General features: G+C 33.0%; 1 protein-coding gene across 12 annotated transcripts in view; it reads right to left on the minus strand.

The window, feature by feature from the left end:
• Positions 1–26,068, minus strand: part of LOC123694735 (protein tramtrack, beta isoform) — a 437,925-nt gene that overhangs the window by 157,094 nt on the left and 254,763 nt on the right. Inside the window, exon 5 of one of the 12 annotated variants that reach the window (XM_045640282.1) lies at positions 1,385–1,632. The exons of the other annotated variants lie outside the window; for them this stretch is intronic. Coding sequence (XP_045496238.1) covers positions 1,400–1,632 — 233 coding nt within the window. The 3' untranslated portion in view covers positions 1,385–1,399. Of the gene's footprint in view, positions 1–1,384; positions 1,633–26,068 lie in introns of those variants that run through there. 12 annotated transcript variants of the gene reach the window in all.

The following is a 26,068-nucleotide window of genomic DNA, read 5'->3' on the forward strand; positions in this document are numbered from 1 at the left end:
TATATCAATGATCTTCCCTATTATTTGCAGGATAGGTGTGAAATAGTTCTGTTTGCAGATGATACCTCATTAATTTTTAATGTGGATAGGCATGACCCAAATGTTGACGAAGTGAACAGTGCTCTTTTACACATATCTGAATGGTTTAATGCCAATAATTTATTATTAACTGCCAAAAAAACCACTTGTGTTGAATTTTTACTTCCTAACGTAAAAAAGTTGAACAGAGATATTACCTTGAACGGGGAGGTATTGCATCCTACTGAGTCTACTGTATTTCTAGGGTTAACATTGGACGAGAAACTACAGTGGGGAGCCCATGTCAACACCGCTGCAGGTAAGCTCAGTTCAGCTGCATATGCAGTCCGAAAAATAAGGCAACTCACCGATGAAGATACGGCTAGACTGGTTTATTTCAGCTACTTTCATAGCATTATGTCCTATGGAATTCTACTGTGGGGCAGGGCTGCAGATATAGAAACTATATTTATCTTACAGAAAAGAGCCATTCGCTCTATATATAATTTACGTGCTCGGGATTCACTAAGAGATCATTTTAAGAATACTGGTATCCTTACTGTACCATCACAGTATATATTTAATAATATTTTGCATGTACACAAAAGCTCCGACTTACACACAAGAGTAGGAGATAGACACGATTATGGCACAAGGAACAGGAATAGAATTGAAATGCCATTTTTCCGATTAGCTAAAGTTAAAAATTCATTTATGGGTCAAGGTATACGCTTTTACAATAGAATTCCTCACAATATTAAAGAGTTTAGTAGTTCTAAATTTAAAACTTATATAAAAAATGTATTAGTTCAGAGAGCGTACTACAATATTCAGGAATATATGGACGATAAAAACCCATGGAGGGTTGTCGCGTAAAAACCACAAGACAGTTCATTGGCATATTATGTAGTTAGATATAAGTTTCATATATTGTAATATTTACATGATTTTAAAAGAGCAACTATGGATTTTCTTGCCGATTCTTCTCCATAGATCACTGCTTTCCGAATCGGTGGTAAATGTTAAAATAATTATGTAATGACGATTCGAAAGTGCTACTAAATAGTAGTCTAATTGAATAAATGAATGTTTGAGTTTGAGTTTGAGTTTGAATACCCGGCCGACGGTCGAACGTCAACTGAATGCAACAAAGAGTACTGATGAGCATGTGTTCTTTTTTTGGGCATATTGCTGCGACACCGGCCCCGCCCCCTAACCATATTATCTCCCTTTTGTTTCTGTGATCTGTGGTTATAACGCTATCAGGCTGGACGCGAACTGTATAAAAATGCATGGTTTGTCACCCATGCAGCATGACAATTCACGCACGCATGCTATTTTAATAGTCCAGTGACTACTTAACGCGCTACTACTCACACATTTACAGTTTATAAAAACATCCACCCTTAATAATGTACCGCGATGACTCATGGTTATGCTCCAACTTGGCGTTGTGTATCTGATTATCCTTATCCACATAAAATCGTGCGCGACATGAATTCCAACCTTTTGAGCAGACCCAAAGATCTCTGGCACCAAAAGTTCGCTGGAAGGAGAACGTGTAGTTATTTAGGACTGCTAACTTCTTTCCTGTGCGTCGCTTGAAGTATACCACTGAAAGGAAATATATTTTACTACATGTAACATTTGGTTGATTTTTGTGCTCAGCTCATTAGCAGTTTTGGTTAAAAATAAATTGATTAAAATCAAATCTATACAATTATACATATAATAAATCTGTAGAAGGGTCAATTCTGTACATTGAAAATATGGAAAAAATAAATAGTAGGGGGTGTTACTGGATCGATACCAAACCCAAATATGTGATTAAAAAATTTTTTCAAACTCAAACTCAAACTCAAACTCATTTATTTGGCACCACATTATACAAAAATAAGTCTGTCTGTCTTTATGTGAAGCTGAAGACATCACGTGAAAACTAACGGTTCGATTTCGATGAAACTTGGTATGATTTTAATACCTTATTATCCTGGGCGTAAAATAAGATACTTTTTATCCTGGAAAAATACGTAAAAAAAAGATAATCTTAATTTTTTAGTTTTATTAATAGACGTTGTTCTCTACAACCGCGAAGACACGTTGCGCATTATTATAGGCCTAGCCGTATTTAGGTCCAATAGATATTTATAAGATGTATTGTCAGAGTAACTCAAAATAGAGAAATAAACCATCCACGTGAAGACCGACATCCGCGCGGACAGAGTCGCGGGCGGAAGCTAGTTAACAATAAATATTTCAGGACACGACGAATGTCATGCAATCCTGGGCCCTCTTTAAATTCAATATAATTGTGTATGGAATATTGAATTTCAAGTAAGTGCCAATAACAAAATACCCAATCAATGTACGGGCATCCGCCCGCTTAGGAGGCAGTAAATACCAAAGCAAATATGCTTGCAGTAAGGGAGGAAAAAATAATACACTACGTAATAGATCATTTTTAATAGTTATTTATATTTTATTTAGTTTTAATTTTAATTAACTAATTCATTGTTAACAAATAATTTCTTAAACTACCAAATTAAATATTAACATTGGATACGTACTTAATAATAAATAAAACATTGTAATTTGTACAAAAGAGATTCCGTACAATTGTACCGTTCACAAAACAGATTGGAATCTTCAAGATAATATTCGCAATGGCTTCAGTGTAATTTAGCAGAAAATAAGAATTTAACATTATCCAAAAACCATTGGAAATGCTCATAGAGTCCAGAGCACTAGGCAGTATTACCTTACAACCTATTATAGAATTCCTTGAGGTTTTCATTAGTCACATTCCTTTCAAGTCTTTCCCTCTAAAGTAGACTACATCACAACCCTAGTATTTCCCTGCATCTATCTATTTTATCTATTATAATAACAACAATACTAGCTGACACGACACACGCCCTATCTCCCCCAACATTCAAACGCGTGAAGTTAATGGGCCCTCTTCACAATGGGCAGCATTGGGCGAGTAGAGGCAATCACGATAGTGTAGAGCGCCTAAATGTCTATGGTCGGCCGTTGTAGGTTGTTAGGTTGTTCAATGTTCATAATCGCCGTAATGGCGGCCAACATCGACAATCGTTTGTTGAGCCGATGCCCATTGCGAAAACAGCCGTTAAATGTTCTCATTTTTTAAATGTAGCAAGTTCCTTAAGTTTTGTTCAAAAAATTCTTTTCTTGAAAATAACAAAGGCAACAAAAATAAAGAATTATCGATATCGGTGACTGGGAAACGGGTATAAATTTTTAAGTACAGACTAGCTGTGCCTCGCGGTTTTACCCGCAGTGATCCACCCTGTTGGTATTAGCATGATAATATATAGCTTATAGCCTTTCTCGATAAATGGGCTATGTAACACCGAAATAATTTTTCAAATCGGACCAGTACTTCCTGAGATTAACGCGTTCAAACAAATAAATTTTTCAGCTTTATAATATTTTAAGTAATACGTATAAGTATAGATTTTATTCTTCACAATGATGATTATGATCTTGGAGGACCTTCACCACCACCCGGGACACCGTCCAAAGCCTTGCTTTACAGCCACTATTCCTCTTTACGCATCTCCAGATCTCCTTAAAATTCAATATTGTCTCTCTGTTAAAACGATATCCATTTAAGATTAGTACTGGATTACCGGCTTTCGTCATAGTGTATGCCACTGCAAACATTTATTCATTTTTAATATGGACATGATATATTTTATGGTACAAATGTACAAAAACATAAGTTTTAGGTTCCATGCTTCGTTATCAAGAAATGCATATATTTCATATTTATTTTCTTTATATTAAAAATCGTATAATATTATGTGTTTAATATAATATTATCACCATTTAAGCCCGTAAAGAAATGTAGTAGAAGAACTTCTCTGTTATTAAATCTTGTATTACGGTGCATTTACATTTTACATCAAACGAGCAAATGCTCATTCTAACCCCACTATGTCAAATCAAGTCAAGTCTTTTAATGTAAACAAGCATTCTATGCAATGTTCTAATTCTGGACAACACTCAATACGAGTATTCGTTTACACTACTATGAAAGGAAATATATTTTAAAAATTTTGCTTGAGTTTTGTGCTCAGCTAATGAGTTTGTTAAAAGTAAAATAATTGTTAATGAACTGAACAATTTTTTTTCAAGACACGGCGAACGTCATGCAATCCTGGGTCCTCTTTAAATTCAAAATAATTCCGGGCTCGCGTGTATGGAATTATATTGAGTTTAAAGCCAATGCCACAAAACTATAAATTTTCATTATGTAGGGGTCGCCAAGAAAGCAGTTACTACTAATACAAATATGCTTGCAGTAAGGGAGGAAAAAATAATACACTACCCACGTAATAAATCATTTTTAATAGTTATTTTTTTAGTTTTAATTTTAATTTATTTATTGTTAACAAATAATCCCTTAAACTACAAAGCAAATAAAATAATAACATTGGATAAGTACTTAATAATAAATAAAACATTGTAACTTGTACAAAAGAGATTCCATGCAATTGTACCGTTCACAAAACAGATTGGAATCTTCAAGATAATATTCGCAATGGCTTCAGTGTAATTTAGCAGAAAATAAGAATTTAACATTATCCAAAAACCAATTAAAATTCCCATAGAGTTTCCCATTACTAGGCACTACTTTACAACCTATTATAGAATTCCTTGCGGTTTTCATTAGTTCTAATAAACATATCTCTCAAGCCATTGCCTCTAAAGTAGCATCACAAGCCCAGTATTTCCCTGCATCTATCTATTTTATCTATACTAATATTATAAAGCTGAAGAGTTTGTTTGTTTGAACGCGCTAATCTCGGGAACTACACCTCCACCCTGTTGGTATTAGCGTGATGATAGCCTTTCTCGATAAATGTGTTATGTAACACCGAAAGAATTTTTCAAATCGGACCAGTAGTTCCTGAGATTAGCGCGTTCAAACAAATCAATTCTTCAGCTTTATAATATTTTAAGTAATACGTATAAGTATAGATTTTATTCTTCACAATGATGGTTATGATCTTGGATGACCTTCACCACCACCCGGGACACCGTCCAAAGCCTTGCTTTACAGCCACTATTCCTCTTTACGCATCTCCAGATCTCCTTAAAATTCAATACTGTACCTCTGTTAAAACGGTATCCATTTAAGATCAGTACTGGATTACCGGCTTTCGTCATAGTGTATGCCACTGCAAACATTTATTCATTTTTAATATGGACATGATATATTTGATGGTACAAATGTACAAAAACATAAGTTTTAGGTTCGATGCTTCGTTATCAAGAAATGCAGGTTATATTTCATATTTATTTTCTTTATATTAAAAATCGTTTAATATTATGTGTTTAATATAATATTATCACCATTGAAGCCCGTAAAGAAATGTAGTAGAAAAACTTCTCTGTTATTCAATCTTATATTACGGTGCATTTACATTTTACATCAAACGAGCAAATGCTCATTCTAACCCCAGTATGTCAAATCAAGTCAAGTCTTTTAATGTAAACAAGCATTCTATGCAATGTTCTAATTCTGAACAACACTCAATACGAGTATTCGTTTACATTAATAGGTCACGAAAGAATGCTCCAGCTCTATGTTCGTTTGATGTAAATGCACCGATATATGAACACATAATGAAAATAAATTAATACCTACTAGCATAACAAGTGGAATTAATATACGTCTTATATCATTCAAATCCTATATAATTGAAGAATATAATACATCAATCATTCGAAGCCGCGTCTTTTTGCCAAACCGGAGCAACGCCTACCCTCTCGGCTAACAGTTATTTTCGTGACTTTTATTCTTTGAACAATCTCAAAAAGTATTTATTATATTTACAATTATTATCAGTGTGTGTGATCCAATTTAGTTTTCACGATCTTATCATCAAAGGTGGTGATGCTGGCCTTGCAAGTGTTCTTTCGGCAGCAGTTCCAGGTGACCTTTGGCCCACGGCATCCCATCTTCATATTGTACCTATATTTGCCCATTATTAGTACAGGATTTCCAAACCGAGATACTGTGATCGTAGGCTCTGAAACATATTTGATTTTTTTTTGTAATTTCCTCATCTGCAAATGAAGCGAGGAATGTCGAAAAACAGTTTTTTTTTTTGGGATAATAAATAAACAAAATTTAAGGTACTTGTACCTTAAATTTTGATTTATCCTGATAAATCTTGTTAAAAAAATAAAATATTCAAATTTGAAAAATAAATGTACAAAGCTGAAGAATAAATAAAAAACCGTTTTTTGAAGAGAATTATACCATTCTAATTAATTTATTAAAGAACTAAAGAATTTATTAATACTTATGATAGCTAAATTATAATAAAAAATCTTAAATAGTAAATTACTTGCCATTCTTCTTGTTTACGCAATTATGTTTTAAATAGCGATATTATAGCAAAAACAAAAATAAGAGAATCCCTTGAATAAAAGAAGTCCTTGTCCTTCGTCAACTTCAATCAATTTTTATGGTAAGGTGTTAAAAATCTTTAAAATTTTCTATTGTGTCTGTGATTCCGGGGGCTGAGTTATTAAACAATAAGTTTTAAAGTAAAGAAATCACGTATTATAATAAATTATTTTTAAAACTTAATGAGTATGGTTGCAATTATTCCTAACTATAATATTATTGATAGTCACAATGTTCGCCCTGCACGTATTTTTCCGGCTGCACGTCCATAAAACTTTTGCCCCTCGACTCGAGTTGTTCTTGTTGAACCTGTAGTTGCCTATTTCTAACACAGGCTGACCAAACCGGGATGTTGTGAACCTGGGAACTGAAATTTACATATTTTACTGACCTTTTACTATGGTAAAAATATTGCACATCTGTAGAATAAGAGTACATGTAAATTATTTGCTAAGGGACATAGGCCAACGATGAAATAAATAACTTTATTTTGTCATTACATATAATTTATATCACATGTATATTTCTTCTTTATTTACCTTTACACTCAGTCATTTAATCATGATTTTATAATTATAGTAACTTATAATACATAATTATATAATAATATACTTAATTTAAATATACTTAATTCAATAAAAAAAAATGAACCACCTGTGCGTCTTTTCTATGTATTTGTTTCTTTTTGTTTTTGCAAAAATTACGTTTGAATCGACAAGCAATGACTGAAATCCAATTATTATTGTATTTATTTGTTTAATATGATTGACGATTACACTATTTCCATTCACAAGCACAAGCAAGAATATATATCTAAGTTTAGAAATTAAAGATTTTATCGGATTTTATAAGAGACTCCCCGTGACCACGCTCGCTACAAAGTGTGCGAAACGTCGGGATAAATGATAATAATAGTAATCAATAAATCGCGTTTAAAATCCGTTAAATCTTTAATTTCTAAATGTATAATACTCGCGTAAAATCAAACAATCAAACACAAGAAAATACTATTAATATTACATAAATGTAAAATTTTTTAACCTTCCAGCCCACATTAAAACAGTATTATTGCCGATGTAGGAAAATGACAGCACAATATAGAGCGTATAGCGCCATCACTTTCCCACTCTAGAAATAATACTGCTATAGGACATCATGGTAACCCCCTCAGGTATAAAAAAGTATAGGTATGTCGACTCCGGCTGGATTTTAGGATTGTGTGGGCTGGTTATATTCTCTACATTGGACAACTTGGGTAACTTGGAGCATCAAAAGACAAACGGTTTTTAACACTGACAATAATTTAAATCACAAATTAACTCTTGCATCTAAACTCAAACTAATATAGTGACTGATATAGACTCGAACAGACACGTCCGCTCGGCACGAGTTCCAATACTTGAATGCCCGTCCGCTACCACGGCCATGTCCAAGTGCACTTTGTGAGTTATGCGCTTGCGTTCGGTGATATCAGGGAGGATCTCTGACAGGTATTAATGTATATGTGGATTCCCTTGTATCACCACCGCATCTTCAACTGTAACTACGAAAGCTCTGCAGCCTTTGGACCAGCTAGTGCAGACCCATCTCTTCTTATAGTCAGTGCTTTCGGATTTTCGATAGCTGTAGTTATAGCCTTTGTATTGGACCATGCTGTTGCCATTGCGCGATTTGGTGAACTTGAGATTACCTACAACATGTGAAAATCACTATAATATAATATTACATTAACGCTTTTTTACAGACATTTTTTTAAACAAGACAGGCATTTGTCTTCGACCTAGTAGTAAGTATACAACTTCGTTCCAATTACATCTTGTTGTTAAGATATATTAAAACAATTTTGTTACCAAAAAAGTCGAAGGTTCAATTTGGATGGCAGAATAGGTATTTAGGATTAGGAGGTCAGGATAAAAAAAAATGTGTGCGTGTACTAGTGTACACACGAAGTGAAACTTCTTTATGACCTTATTTTTCAAAAAATAATTTACTATATGCAACTTTATAGAAATACGTCGAATCACGCGTGGTAGGGATAAGAAAAAGATGGTACGTAACGGAAAAATGTCACGCGTAACGAAAAAATGTTACACTAAATTTTTTTCCAACCCCGATAAACACTATTTCCATTCACAAGCCATTATTAATATCTTTATAGGTAAGTACTTATAAAGTTATAACAATAAAACTAAAATTAATATAGTTTACAGTTTTATTTTTATTTTCTTTATTTAAGGATCACAAAAGGTCTTTACATGTGTACTTAGGCTAAATACAGTTTTTTTTATATATAAGTTGGCGTATGCACAACCGGTTATATGTGACCACAGCTTTCAACTTACTACACACACTTACTTACAGTTTTAGGAAAAATATGATAAAATCTATACCTACTCTAGTCGTACGTGCATAATGTTAGATAAAATCAGTCCTCGTGATATTAATACTTTCTATAAATAAGCTTGAACATTACGTGAAAACAAATCTAAAATGAACATTCAATACACAACTAGTTTCTTGTCGCTTCCTTTCTTTATAAACTGCTTTCCACAGGTGGATATTGAAAAAATTACGTTGTGTCGATTCAAAAGTGCTTTTAGAGGAAAAACAATTGAATATATATCTAAGTTTAGAAATTAAAGATTTTATCGGATTTTATAAGAGACTCCCCGTGACCACGCTCGCTACAAAGTGTGCGAAACGTCGGGATAAATGATAATAATAGTAATCAATAAATCGCGTTTAAAATCCGTTAAATCTTTAATTTCTAAATGTATAATACTCGCGTAAAATCAAACAATCAAACACAAGAAAATACTATTAATATTACATAAATGTAAAATTTTTTAACCTTCCAGCCCACATTAAAACAGTATTATTGCCGATGTAGGAAAATGACAGCACAATATAGAGCGTATAGCGCCATCACTTTCCCACTCTAGAAATAATACTGCTATAGGACATCATGGTAACCCCCTCAGGTATAAAAAAGTATAGGTATGTCGACTCCGGCTGGATTTTAGGATTGTGTGGGCTGGTTATATTCTCTACATTGGACAACTTGGGTAACTTGGAGCATCAAAAGACAAACGGTTTTTAACACTGACAATAATTTAAATCACAAATTAACTCTTGAATCTAAACTCAAACTAATATAGTGACTGATATAGACTCGAACAGACACGTCCGCTCGGCACGAGTTCCAATACTTGAATGCCCGTCCGCTACCACGGCCATGTCCAAGTGCACTTTGTGAGTTATGCGCTTGCGTTCGGTGATATCAGGGAGGATCTCCGACAGGTATTAATGTATATGTGGATTCCCTTGTATCACCACCGCATCTTCAACTGTAACTACGAAAGCTCTGCAGCCTTTGGACCAGCTAGTGCAGACCCATCTCTTCTTATAGTCAGTGCTTTCGGATTTTCGATAGCTGTAGTTATAGCCTTTGTATTGGACCATGCTGTTGCCATTGCGCGATTTGGTGAACTTGAGATTACCTACAACATGTGAAAATCACTATAATATAATATTACATTAACGCTTTTTTACAGACATTTTTTTAAACAAGACAGGCATTTGTCTTCGACCTAGTAGTAAGTATACAACTTCGTTCCAATTACATCTTGTTGTTAAGATATATTAAAACAATTTTGTTACCAAAAAAGTCGAAGGTTCAATTTGGATGGCAGAATAGGTATTTAGGATTAGGAGGTCAGGATAAAAAAAAAATGTGTGCGTGTACTAGTGTACACACGAAGTGAAACTTCTTTATGACCTTATTTTTCAAAAAATAATTTACTATATGCAACTTTATACGTCGAATCACGCGTGGTAGGGATAAGAAAAAGATGGTACGTAACGGAAAAATGTCACGCGTAACGAAAAAATGTTACACTAAATTTTTTTCCAACCCCGATAAAGAAGTTTCACTTCATTTACGAATACCGGATAATTACATAAACATTTTGCTTGGGTTATTTGCCTTGTTTTGTTATTCCTAGTTTCAATTTAAATATATAACTAGTTTTATGTTTAATCAGGTAATAGTGAATGAATCAAGTAGAAAATACATGCCTAAATTAGCGTAGAGATAAATTTTCAAAGTCAAAGTGCTACGGTAGATATATAACGTGTGACTGCGGTTTTCCAAACATGAAAATTTATCTCTACATAGTGGGATATTGCATACTTCAGAATAGTATTGTATGACATTATTGTCAATTTACAACGAAAGCATCTTTTTAGAGTCTACTGTGTCCACATACTTGCAACTACATTAGCAACTTTGTTCAGTTCAGCATTCTGAAAATCTTGTTTTATACTTTTTCAGCGCCGTTTTTTGTCGTAGTTGGGTTATAGTTTTTTACTTTTTATTATATATAACATAGAATCCCAGGTGCAATGTCACATGAGAGAGAAAAAACAGGCTGTGAATATTAATAATTATTTTATCCTTATGTTTCTTAATATCAATAAAAACATCAAATAATGTTTTATTTTTCAACAAATTTTTCCAACATTTCAACATCCACAAATTGCATAAATTCCTCATGTTTAAGTGCTAGCGCTCAAGAGCAACTTTTGTCTCCGCAACTATTTTGTCTCTCCCATCAACACTATAGGAAATTGCGTCGCTACGTGCACGTACTTTCTTACTAGCCCATAGAGCTCTTGCGCGCTAGCTCTTATAGTGCATACAAATTTAAAAATCATTTTCAGGGTGATTAATGATTATGGTTATTATTAATTTTTATAATTTGCGAATCCAGCGTCGTAACCTTGGCCTTGCATCCCAGAGTGTCCCTTACACAGACCCATCTAGTCGAGGGGCCATATTTGTTCTGACGCCACAATTTTCTAAATCTATAGTTGTCTAAAACTATGACAGGTCCCCCTCTCTTGGATGTGGTCAATTTAAAATCTGTAATAATCATTGTTAATTAATGAATGTTCAAGTTACATATAAATTGGACATGCCTACAAACAAAACACAGTGACATGGATGACATGGACAACACACACATTGTTATTGTCGATTAAGGGCCGATTTTTCAATCCTTGGTTAAAATTTATCCGTCCAATAAAGTATTACACGAACATTTTAAAATGTCACCTGTAAACTATCAAATACAGGTAATTAGAATACATTTTTGAAAATATGGTAGTTTAATACGTTATTCGATGAATAAGTTTTGACCAAGGATTGAAAAATCAGCCCTTAGTATTCAAAAATAATAAAAATACCAATATCTTTTATATTTCTTTAATAAATTCCATAACTGATCATTAACAAATAATACGTAGCTATAGAACAATAAACTTAAATGAAAAGAGAACAAGTCTAGAGTTTCTAATGTTAATGTTAGAGGACACGATTGTTAACTATTAAATATAATGCCGATAGATATAATTAATAAGGCAATAATGCCTTGACAAGGCGTCGCTCAGTTTGAGTTACGTTGCTGTGAATGTATGAGCTTAATGGGCCCTCTTCACAACGGACAGCGTTAGGCGAGTAGAGGCAATCACGATAGTGTAGAGGGCCTAAATGTCAATGATCATCCGTCATTGTATATAATATTAATTACCGACGTAATGGCGGCAAACATCGACCATCATATTTTGTTGGGCCAACGCTGCCCATTATGAAGAGGGCCCATAACGTACAAAATGTACATCACACTGACATTAAAATTCGTTGCAAATATACTGCAACATAGCCGGTTTCAAAATCTATTAGCGCTTATATGAGCTACAGGGTCGTGGAAGCCCCACACTCGTACTATGGCGTTGTCCATAGTGTGCAGAGAGGCTCTGCAGCCAGCTTTGGCCTTCACGCAGACCCATCTCGACCTGTTGCCATTTTTGGTGACCCTGTTGAAGCGGTATTGTCCAATCATGATCACCTGGTTGCCCCTTTGTGACTGCGCGAAGACAGGGCTCAAATCTGCAAATGAAATTCGGTTAGTAACTTTGATAATTTCATGTTTGAATAGTACCTATTGCTTTGAAATAAAATGTTGAGTATGAAGTATACCAATGGAGCTTTTACTTCGTGATTTCAAGTGAAATGTTTGTATTTTATTTATTTACAAATATTTCGTGACTTCAGTTTTTAACAATATTTTTGATCATTTAAAATTGTGCTTCACATAATAATGCTACAAGAAGTTAGTTATCAGAATGGTTTACGCCTTGAGACATTTTTTGTCTTTGTCATTTGGATGGGATTACGTGACAGAGGGAGAGAGAGAGAGCGTTTTATTAAATTGTCTCCGTCAAATCTCACTGGAGGATCGGAGGAATACATAAAAATCATTTTGTTGTGATATGTTAATTTATTTCATAAAATTCATTTCTTCATTCATTCATTAACTACAAAATTGCAAAAATATATTTACAATAAAAAAAAAATGATGAATAAGCAACATTACAATTATTTATTCAAATTCAGTGAATAAGAAGCATATTTCATTCATCAACGCAACGCCACCAAATAATCATAATATATATCATAATAACTTCACTACCTACATAGTATAAAACTAAGTCGCTGTCTCTGTCCCTATGTCCCTTTATATGCTTAAATCTTTAAAATTACGCAACGGATTTTGATGCGGTTTTTTTTAATAAATAGAGTGATTTAAGAGGAAGGTTTTAGTATATAATTTATTAGGTTTTAGACAAAGCGGGCGAAGCCGCGGGCGGTAAGCTTGTAGTACTTACATAAAAGAGATTTTTTTATACATTTTTCTTTTGTCTGCTTTTTGTCCAATACGCCAAAAACGTTAAACAGATTACAGTAGTTTCTTATATTATGTTACCTTCAGAGGTATGTTTGCTTCCCTTTACCACAGAATACTTAATAGTAGTTACCGCTACCCTTTACCCTATTTTAAGTAACTATATATTATCATGTGCTAATAGCATTATTAATTTAGTGAAAGTCAAAACTGTGCATTGAATATTTAAAAAAAAAATACTTGGGGCGTGATCTACAATAGATATTAGTTATCCCGATTCGGTAGTCTGTTTTTCTGTATGTATGTCCAGGCTAAACTCAAAAAGTACGGCATGGACTTACTTCAAAGGAGAATGGCGGAACTGGGCCTAACTGTTACAGAAATCATAATATATTTAAAATTCATTATGTTAGTTTTAATAATTTTTTGTAAAATATTGAATTATGATTCTATGGGAAAACAAATCTTGGAAAAAAAAGATAATTCGTTCACTACCGGTCTTATCAAGCAGAGATGTCAGTGTTGTCAGGAGTAAAATAGGCAAATATATAGATTAATACGAAATAATGTTAATGTATCATTTTTATTTTTATTGAATTCAAATGCTATAAAAAATCAGAAGCAAAACTTAACTTTTTTTTAACACATATCTTAATTTATTTAGGTCATTCTATAAAATAAAAACATATTTTACCTAATCAATAATAATTATTATAACATTTTTATTTAGGTAGCTGGCCACTAATAAATGTCAAATTATTAATCATAATTATTGTGTCAGTGATGAGTGATTTGTTATGTTTGTTGTTTTACTTCTGAGTGAAGTTTTAGTAACGTTAGTGCTGATTTACACAGGGTCAGTAACTGACTACAAATTCGAGGCAAATCAGTGCTGACCCGAAAAAAAACCCTGTGTAAACATATTTGAAGTCAGTACAGAGGCTTGAAGTCTATGTAAACAGTTAAAGTCAGTTGCGGCGCCGAATTTCTGCGCCGCGGCCCGCGACTGACTTGTCTACTGACCCTGTGTAAATCAGCACTTATATTCAAAATATTTTTACTCTAAAGATAATATTATTTGAATTGATTAGTCTTATTATACAAGCGAATCCTGATTCATCCATTTATAAAGATAATATAAGAAATGTACATTCCTAATGATTGTTGATGTTTTCGTAAGTTAAAATGTGTATTGAATAATATGTGTTGGATCCAATATTTCTATTACATGACTGTTGTTCTGTTACACTATTATTAGCTAGACAATGTAGATAAAAAATAAACTTACCTGGACCTAGAAAAAGGCAATGCTATTCATTTAAATCAAGCAAACTAACTTTTATTTTTGTAACTTTACACCCCAATATCTCTGCTATCCCATAGAACAGATCTATAATTATTACATTCATAGAATCTGTATATTTTTATCTATTTAACCCCCCATCATCAGTGTAACGATTAGGCCCAGAGTCCTATGGGAGTTTGCCATTCTCCTTTGGTACAGAGATAGCTTGACACCTGAGGAAGGACATTGGATAGGTTATATCCCGGAAATCCCACGGGAACGGGAATTACGCTATTTTACTATCGCGGGCGAAGCCGCTGGCGGGAAGCTAGGAGTATATACAAGGAATATAGGAGTGACAATTTAAGGGTTAAAATCACAAAGTCTTTAATTCCTAAATAATACTCAAAATTCTTAATGTGGCCTGCAAGTCCTGTGACAATGATCGAATTTCTCATACAACAAACAATCGTCTAAAGTAACAGCCATCGCTTTACACTTTTGCGAGTTATGCCTTGAACATCTCCATGTACTTTTTGTTCCGCTGTTTGTATCAATTTGTTTTTTCAATATGAACTTAAAGCCTTTATGAATAAGGTTCATTCGGCCTTTGTTGTTGTGTATAATTGTAGTACCTGTAAAAATAATATATTTTTTTTAATTAACCCTAGAAAGATAATCATATTGAGTAGTACGGGAAAGATAGTCATGCGTCAAATTTACGCATGTTTTTTAGTTAGCTCTAAGTCGAGGTATATTATTTTTTTTTCTATAAATATTAAGTTATTATATATTTACAGTTATTTTAGAATAATTAATACTACAAATAATTTATTTATAATTATTTTTATACATATAAAAAAACGAAAACATTCAACGTCTGCTTTAAATCTACAATTCTTGTAACACGTATTTTTTTTAATAAAAATTTATTTTTTACCACAATTATCAGACTTTTTTATATTTTATGTATATGGTGCACATATAGTTATATTAAAAATTAGTGAGAAACCACTTTAGCACGTATCAACATATGCTCACCACATACAACAATGTTCCTTTTTTTGCAGGACGTATTTGCCTTTCGTCATATTTCAGAAGGACAAAAAGTATAGTAAATATGTTTTTTTACTGAAGGCCTCCTCAGTACTTTCTTACGACGCGGACGTACCAGATATGTACTATATTTGGCAACAAATTGGAGATATTATCACGCAAATATCTTCTCAAAGCTGGTTGTTCTAAACGCCCACGCATAAACAAAGAAGACAGTTCCATGCTTCTATATTTCATGTTTTTTTTGACTCAGATGTTTTTGTGCTTTATTGTTAACATTGTGGCCATAAATTTAATATGCAATATGCAGGCAATTTTAATGCTTCCATAAAATAAAGCCATTGGCCATCTCATTATCTTCCTACTATAGGACATCAGGGAACGCATTCGGTCTAATGCATCTACTCCGCCATTTGCTTGAATGTAATATATCATCTTTGCTTTGTACTTCATCGGGAAAAGCTTCTTCTGTGTCATTTTGCTCGTCGTCTTTATTTTCGTGGTCCTCCTACTTCACTATCGGTATCTTCACAGGGACCTTCTTCGCTTTGCATAATAGCGGCCAGTATACAATATTCTTCCAATTTTCTATGCTCAATTGTTTTCTATATTTATTATATTATGTATAAAAATATTTTTTTAACATAAGTCACAATATACAGTAATAATAAGCTAAAAAATATTCAAACTAGCATAGAAGTCAAAATCTTAAAAGTCACGGTAAAGATAATCATGCGTAATTTTGACTCACGTAGTCTATGATATATAAAAGAGCTAGATACGTTACCCGCTCTCTATTTTGGCAAGAAAAAACTCAGGTAAGTGCCCGAGTTTCACTTAGTCACGCACCATTCAGCGTCGTGGCTGGACGTTCTTTTTGTATTTTAATCGGCAGTTGTTATTACGAAGTACATGAGTGAGACATGTATTATGTCTCACTCATGTACATATATAGTATAGTTATATTTCAAAATCGGTTACATTAACTTTATTGACACTTATACCATAGGGTAGCTCTCAGTGATTTATGAAATGTCCTAAACGCACAGTTATGGATTCGCGAATTTTAAAAAGATACAACTATATTTCGAAAACGCAGGAGTCAATTTGACGCAGACTATCTTTCTAGGGTTAAAGTAAGCAATAGCAAATTTGTAGGTGATAAAGCAAAAATATAAATATATTCACAGGGTTTTCCAGTACAGGTGGTGCGGTAATATCCCGCCATTATATTACATTAGATTAACTTAGATATTGATATACGAATAAATTAAGAGCATTCATATAATATTTGATAGAAATAAATAGAACAATTATTATAAGTTGAAACAATAGTTTTAATTAACTACAAAATTGCAAAAATATATTTACAATTGTAAAAAAAATGATGAATAAGAAGCATAATCCATTCTTCAACGCAACGCCACCAAATAATCATATCTACAACTTAGTACATAAAAGAGATTTTTTTATACATTTTTCTTTTGTCTGCTTTTTGTCCAATACGTTATACGACAAAAACGTTAAACAGATTATAGTAATTTCTTATATATGTTACCTTCATAATATATGTTTTCTTCCCTTTACCAGAGAATACTTAATAGTAGGTAACGCTACCTTTACCCTATTTTAAGTAACTACATATTATCATGTGCGAATAGCATTATTAATTTAGTGAATGTTAAAAAAAATACTTGGGGTGTGATCTATAATAGATACCGATAGTTATTACGATTTGGTAGTCGGTAGTCTGTTTTTCTGTATGAATGTCCAGGCTAAAATCAAAAAGTACCGCATGGACTTACTTCAAATTTGGTACAAAGATAGCTTGACACCTGAGGAAGGACATTGGATAGGTTATATCCCGGAAATCCCACGGGAACGGGAATTACGCTATTTTTCTATAGCGGGCGAAGCCACTGGCGGGAAGCTAGGAGTAAAAGTAAAGTAAAGTAAAAAAAATATTTATTCAAAAATCAAGCATACAATCTCGTTGAACTTATGACAATAAGGGAGTATATACAAGGAATATAGGAGTGACAATTTAAGGGTTAAAATCACAAAGTCTTTAATTCCTAAATAATACTCAAAATAAATTTCTTAATGTGACCTGCGAGTCCTGTGACAATGATCGAATTTCTCATACAACAAACAATCGTCTAAAGTAACAGCCATCGCTTTACACTTTTGCGAGTTATGCCTTGAACATCTCCATGTACTTTTTGTTCCGCTGTTTGTATCAAATTGATTTCTCAATATGAACTTAAAGCCTTTATGAATAAGGTTCATTCGGCCTTTGTTGTTGTGTATAATAATTGTAGTACCTGTAAAAATAATATATTTTTTTTAATTAAAGTAAGCAATAGCAAATTTGTAGGTGATAACGCAAAAATATAAATATATTCACAGGGTTTTCCAGTACAGGTGGTGCGGTAATATCCCGCCATTATATTACATTAGATTAACTTAGATATTGGTATACGAATAAATTAAGAGCATTCATATAATATTTGATAGAAATAAATAGAACAATTATAAGTTGAAACAATAGTTTTAATTAACTACAAAATTGCAAAAATATATTTACAATTGTAAAAAAAATGATAAATAAGAAACAACATAACAAACATTATAATCATTTGTTCCAATTTAGTGAATAAGAAGCATAATCCATTCATCAACGCAACGCCACCAAATAATCATATCTACAACTTAGTACATAAAAGAGATTTTTTTATACATTTTTCTTTTGTCTGCTTTTTGTCCAATACGACAAAAACGTTAAACAGATTATAGTAATTTCTTATATATGTTACCTTCATAATATAATATGTTTGCTTCCCTTTACCACAGAAAACTTAATAGTAGGTAACGCTACCTTTACCCTATTTTAAGTAACTACATATTATCATGTGCGAATAGCATTATTAATTTAATGAATGTTAAAAAAAATACTTGGGGTGTGATCTATAATAGATACCGATAGTTATTACGATTTGGTAGTCGGTAGTCTGTTTTTCTGTATGTATGTCCAGGCTAAAATCAAAAAGTACCGCATGGATTTACTTCAAATTTGGTACAAAGATAGCTTGACACCTGAGGAAGGACATTGGATAGGTTATATCCCGGAAATCCCACGGGAACGGGAATTACGCTATTTTTCTATAGCGGGCGAAGCCGCTGGCGGGAAGCTAGGAGTAAAAGTAAAGTAAAGTAAAAAAAATATTTATTCAAAAATCAAGCATACAATCTCGTTGAACTTATGACAATAAGGGAGTATATACAAGGAATATAGGAGTGACAATTTAAGGGTTAAAATCACAAAGTCTTTAATTCCTAAATAATACTCAAAATAAATTTCTTAATGTGACCTGCGAGTCCTGTGACAATGATCGAATTTCTCATACAACAAACAATCGTCTAAAGTAACAGCCATCGCTTTACACTTTTGCGAGCTATGCCTTGAACATCTCCATGTACTTTTTGTTCCGCTGTTTGTATCAAATTGATTTCTCAATATGAACTTAAAGCCTTTATGAATAAGGTTCATTCGGCCTTTGTTGTTGTTTATAATTGTAGTACCTGTAAAAATAATATATTTTTTTTAAATTAAAGTAAGCAATAGCAAATTTGTAGGTGATAACGCAAAAATATAAATATATTCACAGGGTTTTCCAGTACAGATGGTGCGGTAATATCCCGCCATTATATTACATTAGATTAACTTAGATATTGATATACGAATAAATTAAGAACATTCATATAGTATGTGATAGAAATAAATATAACAATTATAAGTTGAAACAATAGTTTTAATTAACTACAAAATTGCAAAAATATATTTACAATTGTAAAAAAATGATGAATAAGAAACAACATAACAAACATTATAATCATTTATTCCCATTTAGTGACTAAGAAGCATAATCCATTCATCAACGCAACGCCACCAAATAATCATATCTACAACTTAGTACTTAAAAGAGATTTTTTTATACATTTTTCTTTTGTCTGCTTTTTGTCCAATACGACAAAAACGTTAAACAGATTATAGTAATTTCTTATATATGTTACCTTCATAATATAATATGTTTGCTTCCCTTTACCACAGAAAACTTAATAGTAGGTAACGCTACCTTTACCATATTTTAAGTAACTACATATTATCATGTGCGAATAGCATTATAAAAATACTAGGGGTGTGATCTATAATAGATACCGATAGTTATTACGACTTGGTAGTCGGTAGTCTGTTTTTCTGTATGTATGTCCAGGCTAAAATCAAAAAGTACCGCATGGACTTACTTCAAATTTGGTACAAAGATAGCTTGACACCTGAGGAAGGACATTGGATAGGTTATATCCCGGAAATCCCACGGGAACGGGAATTACGCTATTTTTCTATAGCGGGCGAAGCCGCTGGCGGGAAGCTAGGAGTAAAAGTAAAGTAAAGTAAAAAAAATATTTATTCAAAAATCAAGCATACAGTCTCGTTGAACTTATGACAATAAGGGAGTATATACAAGGAATATAGGAGTGACAATTTAAGGGTTAAAATCACAAAGTCTTTAATTCCTAAATAATACTCAAAATAAATTTCTTAATGTGACCTGCAAGTCCTGTGACAATGATCGAATTTCTCATACAACAAACAATCGTCTAAAGTAACAGCCATCGCTTTACACTTTTGCGAGTTATGCCTTGAACATCTCCATGTACTTTTTGTTCCGCTGTTTGTATCAATTTGTTTTTTCAATATGAACTTAAAGCCTTTATGAATAAGGTTCATTCGGCCTTTGTTGTTGTGTATAATTGTAGTACCTGTAAAAATAATATTTTTGAAGTGAAACTTCTTTATCGGGGTTAGATAAAAATTTAGTGTAACGTTTTTGCGTTACGCGCCATCTTTTTTTTTATTTTACAACCTTTACGACTTGATCATTAGGAATTTATTACTTCTATTGTTCGAACAAAAATAAGTTACCGACTTTAAGAACGTGCCGACAATGTTATTAACTTATTACACTATTGTTTCTTAGAAAACATTTTAGGAGTATGCGATCATAAATCTATGACTCACGTAAACACGTGTTTGCTTGATTGGTGTCAGGTGTTCAAAATCCTACATAAGTTGAAAACTCTATAACTCGAATTTTTTAGCGTCTCCCTTGGTTCGACTTATAGAGGTTCTACTGTATACGTATCTATATGTATCTATCTGTATATATATATAAAACTCAAAGGAGACTGATATAGTGATCTATCAACGCACAGCCCAAAACACTGGACGTATCGGGCTGAAATTTGGCATGCAGGTAGATGTCATAACGTAGGCGGGGCGCCTACGTTATGACATCTATACTCTGTCCACTATAAGAATTGCTTTTTGACAGCTCGACGGTTTATAGCTTTAGTGATGTTCAAAAGATTCTCGATTGTGATATCATTCCGATTATGAATTTTTAACATAATCATTAATCGAATAAATAAATTAAATTAATTAAATTATTACGTAAATGTAATAATAAGTACATATTATAAAGATACATTTTATGTTGCATTTTTGTTTTGTTTATATGTTATTTTATATATTATCATTTATTAATATAAATACATATATTTTAATTGCTAAAATCTCCAAACGGTTTGACATTATATTACCTATATGTATACTGGTAACATCAACCGACCATCCACCGGCCACAATTTTGACGTCATCCGTCACTCGCAGCAAAACGCCCGTGCCAGTCACACGCATTTATGTTCGCTGAGTGTTCTCTCGCATTTGTTAGTCGCCTTGAGTTGAGTAGTTTTATTCCTCGGTGCATCTTTTGTGAGTGTTTAGATCCATTGATCTTGAAAATGCCGAAAGGACAAGTTTTGAAAGGACAATCCAGACAGTTAGTGCTAAAACTTTGTGATTTCTTTGAGAAAGAAAATCAAAATGGCGGTCCTCTCATACCTTTCTCGCAAGTGCGAAACCGTGTTTCGGTTGCATTGGGTATCAGTCTACCAACTGTGACTAAAATTACGAATGATGCCTACGGTAGGAGCGGCTTGGAAAGAAACAAACCTTCTACACCAAAAAGAAAGCGTCGGCCTCGTAAGGTGACAGGTGTTGATGATTTTGACGCTGATGCCATTCGTCGTCATGTATATGACTACTATTTAAAAAAAGAAATTCCAACTTTAAGAAAACTTATTGTTTCCTTGCAAAGAAGTGGTTTATTTCATGGTCAAAAATCTTCATTGGCCAAAGTTTTAAAAACAATTGGCTTTTCATTTAAAAAATCTGATAAAAGAAAAGTGTTAATGGAACGAACTGATGTTGCTTTGTCACGATGTGACTTTTTAAGAAAGGCAAAAAGAATACAAGATTGGACAAATATTGTTTTTACAGATGAAACATGGCTCAACGCTAACCACACAATATCCCGTTCCTGGACTGACGGTACTGCTGCATCAACCTCCGCAGTACCAATGGGAAAAGGTGAACGCCTCATCATATGTCACGCTGGTACGGCAAAAGGTTTTGTACGAAATGCACTGCTGGCATTCAAATCTAAGAAATCAGGCGATTACCACGAAGAAATGAATGCAGAGGTCTATGAAGAGTGGTTCAAAAACATGCTCCTATCATTGGAAGAACCATCTACAATTTTAATTGATAACGCACCTTACCACTCTCGCCAAATTGATAAAATGCCAACACAAGCTAATAAAAAACATGAAATTATTAATTGGCTTCGCGATAATGGAGAAAATGTGGACGATTCTATGTTAAAAATAGAATTATTACAAATATTAAAAACAAAAAAAAAACCTAAACGCTATGTAATAGATGAAATGGCAGCAGAATATGGCCATATCGTCCTTAGAATTCCTCCTTATCACTGCCAATACAACGCTATAGAGCTCATCTGGGCTCAAGTAAAAGGGCATGCTGCGAGAAGCAATACGAGCCCGCCATTCACAGCGAATAAAATGTTGGCATTACTAAAAGACGCTTGCACCCACGTGACGGCCGAGAACTGGGCAAGAGTGGTGGAGAGAACTAAACGTATCATATTATCTGATTGGGACCGTGATATTGCATTCGACAATATATGCACACAAGACCTTATCCTACATATTACTGAAGACTCCTCATCGGACGAATCCAGTGAAGATTGTAATTCTGACGACTTAGGCTAATAAAATAGATTAAACTACTCTCGTTGTTTTATTTGTTTTTCAAACTAAAAAAAAAGTAAAACTTTATATTATATTAATATTTTATTTGGTTTCTATCTTACAATTTGGTTGTTTTTATGTTTAAATAACATTAACTTAGTAGAAGAATTTTTTATCGGATATATTCACATTTCGATTATTTATAATCTGTGGCACAATAATATTGAATCGTTCTGTGAAGCACATCTCTAAGTGGGCGGTACCTGTCCATAAAGAACAGTATTTTATTGTATGACATTTTTACATAATAAATACAAAATTTCATAGTTGTGAGCTGTCAAAAAGCAAATAATATAATGGACAGAGTATACCTGCTTTTTTTTGTTATAATTTGTTAGAATTCTTCCGCGACAGGATATTAAGTACCTAAGTGTATTACATATATACATATATTTATAAATTCTGGAATGGGGGTCAAGTACTGGGCGACGAAGGGGACGACCTCCCTTAAGATGAACAGACGGTCTTGTCCGAGTGGCAGGGAGCCGCTGTATACAGGCCGCTGGTGACAGGTAGGAATTTCTTGAGGGAGGCCTTTGTCCAGCACTGGACGTCCCACTGAACGACGATATGTATAAATAAAAATATTGAGGTATTATAGCAGTAACGACAGACACGATAATGTTTAAAAAAAAACACAAATCTTTGTATAAATTGAACATTTTTATTCTCATTCGAGACAATTATGGAATATTGCAGAGATGAATATCAATATATTAACTTATTCGAGTTATCTACACTTTTTATGTTGACTGTACAAATCAATCATTAATTATAATTATAAATTAAAGAAAAATCACCTATGCTTAAAAATTATAACACTGATATAAAAAATTGAATATTAATATTTGTACGCGTTATTAGGAACGATCGACAACTACACGTCAGGTCTGAACCAACACCATAGTAATATACCGACGTGAAAATTTGTATCCGATTACCATGCGAAGCTGTGGGCTAAAGCTAGTCATTAATATTTACAACACTATGACATGACGTCTTTCCACAGATTCCAGGCGTCACTATATGGTAGATGTGCCATCTGCGACTAAGCGGTTCGACTCCAGACTATTCCTTATCCTAACACTTAGGGACTGGAACATGCTTCCTGAGTCTGTGTTCCCCGACGAGTATATGGGGTCTTCAAGAGTAGAGTAAGCGGATACCAACTTAGATCACATCTTTTCTCTTAATATCAGGCGAGATCGTGGCCAAGCGCTTCCCTAATGACAATAGAGCGTGTGCCGAGCATACGGGTCAGGAGTAAAACTTCTTTGGCAAGAATCAAAGATACCAAAAACATCGCCTTACTCCATTGTCATGACCTTGAAATTTTACTCTCAACGCGCCTAAAGAAGTTTCACTAAAGTCAAATCATCAGCAGTTGGCTCATGATTGTGATGGCTGTTACATTTGACGATCTCATCACCATACGTGTAGACATTGGCTCTGCACCCCTTACGTGTTTGTTTGCAGAACCATCTGCTCTTCAGTCCACTTGAGCGTTGTTTATAGAACTCAAAGCCATACATGGATAATACCCTGGCTCCGCGAGATGACGTTTTGAACACCGGCCCTGCAGAGAATGGAATGTATCACTACATAGTATAAAAAGTGTATGTCATGTGTATGCTGAGATAGGTCTTTAAAAACGGATTTTACCTTTTTAGAGGGATTTTCGAAGAAGGTATGTATTTTTTTTTTACATTTTAGAAAAAGGGGATGCAGCCGCGTAAGTTTTTATTTAATTAACATAAGTTACGTATTGGAATTTTTCTAGCATTTTGTTTTTATATTTGTTATTCATAGGTAAATAAAAAACATAAAAACTTATTTTATTTACAAAATAATATTATATTCAAATAATCAGCATTTTAACATCTTTCCTCAAATAATAAAAAAAAATAGATTTAACATACTTTCTCATCAATAACAATAATTAAGTAAAATAAAACTTATTTTTCGCAACAAGAACTGCAAATTAACTGCATGTGTTTCTGACACATGGGTATATTGCAAAAACTGCAGTATCTCACAGTTTTAACATCTTTCGATCGTGGACAAACTTTACACCGTTGTTTTTTTGGTGAAATTCCAATTCTTGATCCAATACTCAACATCCTCTTGAGTTTAAGTAAACTTTGTTTTGAACATTTTTTTCCCAGGTGACCTTGAATCATATCTACAAGAACATGCATATTTTTTTTCAATATTAAAAACATAAATAATTTTAATGGAATTTAAAATATTTGAGTATTTTCGATGTAGGATTGAAATATTCCAACTTCTGAGACAAGCGCTTAATAAAAACATTAGTTTATGTTAAGAAGACATTAATTAAAAATAACTTAAGAGAATTACACATAAAAATAGAGTTATATACTAAATTTTAAGTTTAATGACACAATTGATACAACACAATTCCTTGTTGTAGAAAGTTTTATTAAAAAATAAAAAAAATATATTTAAAATCTTTTACAAATCAAAAACATGTATATTAAGAAGAGGCTTATTTAAAAGAAAGACAGTTATGGGCCTACCTACCAAAGTAAATACCTACATGTCAAATAAACTTAACTGATAATGAATACATTGAGAGGAGGCTCCCTAAATTGTATGTGAACTTGCATTAATATTCTGAAACAGTTACACATACAATCAAAATGGAACTTTAGTATATGATTTATTGGGTCTTTTTCTTTCCATGTATGTCTTATACACAGTTACGTAATTGTAACATTTTCATTCGATTCATTTTTTATTCGAAAATTATGCCTTTTTTTAAGGATTATTACATTTATTTTAAGATTTACTTGGACTTTATGTCTAAAATAAATATTAACAGTAAGAAAATATAGTTTAATATTCAATACCAAGATATTTTTTCACTAGATCAATTACGAGATTTAGTTTCGAGCTCCAACGCGATCAAAGAGCGCACGCGTTATTCAACTTATTACGTCTTCGTTAGCGTCTAGCACCCCAGCGCGCGGTCTAACCGGTCTCTCAGTGTGAGAAATTATTTTAGAGTGCCTGGTCTTAAGTAAAAAAATAAAAACGTAACGAGCAATAGACAGCTCAGACTAAGCTAACAAAAATAATAAAAATATGGTTTAAAAATACTACAAATATATATATAACAAATACTATTTTTTTTATATTTACAAATATATAAAATCTATCCGTTTAAAGTGATAAATACTGGTAAAAACAATGAAAGCGTGTTAAAAATAGAAAAATCAATATCAGAAAACATGGGGTGCATGACAATGTATATCGTTCGAT

Source organism: Colias croceus, chromosome 10, assembly GCF_905220415.1.
Source record: "Colias croceus chromosome 10, ilColCroc2.1".
Taxonomy (NCBI): domain Eukaryota; kingdom Metazoa; phylum Arthropoda; class Insecta; order Lepidoptera; family Pieridae; genus Colias; species Colias croceus.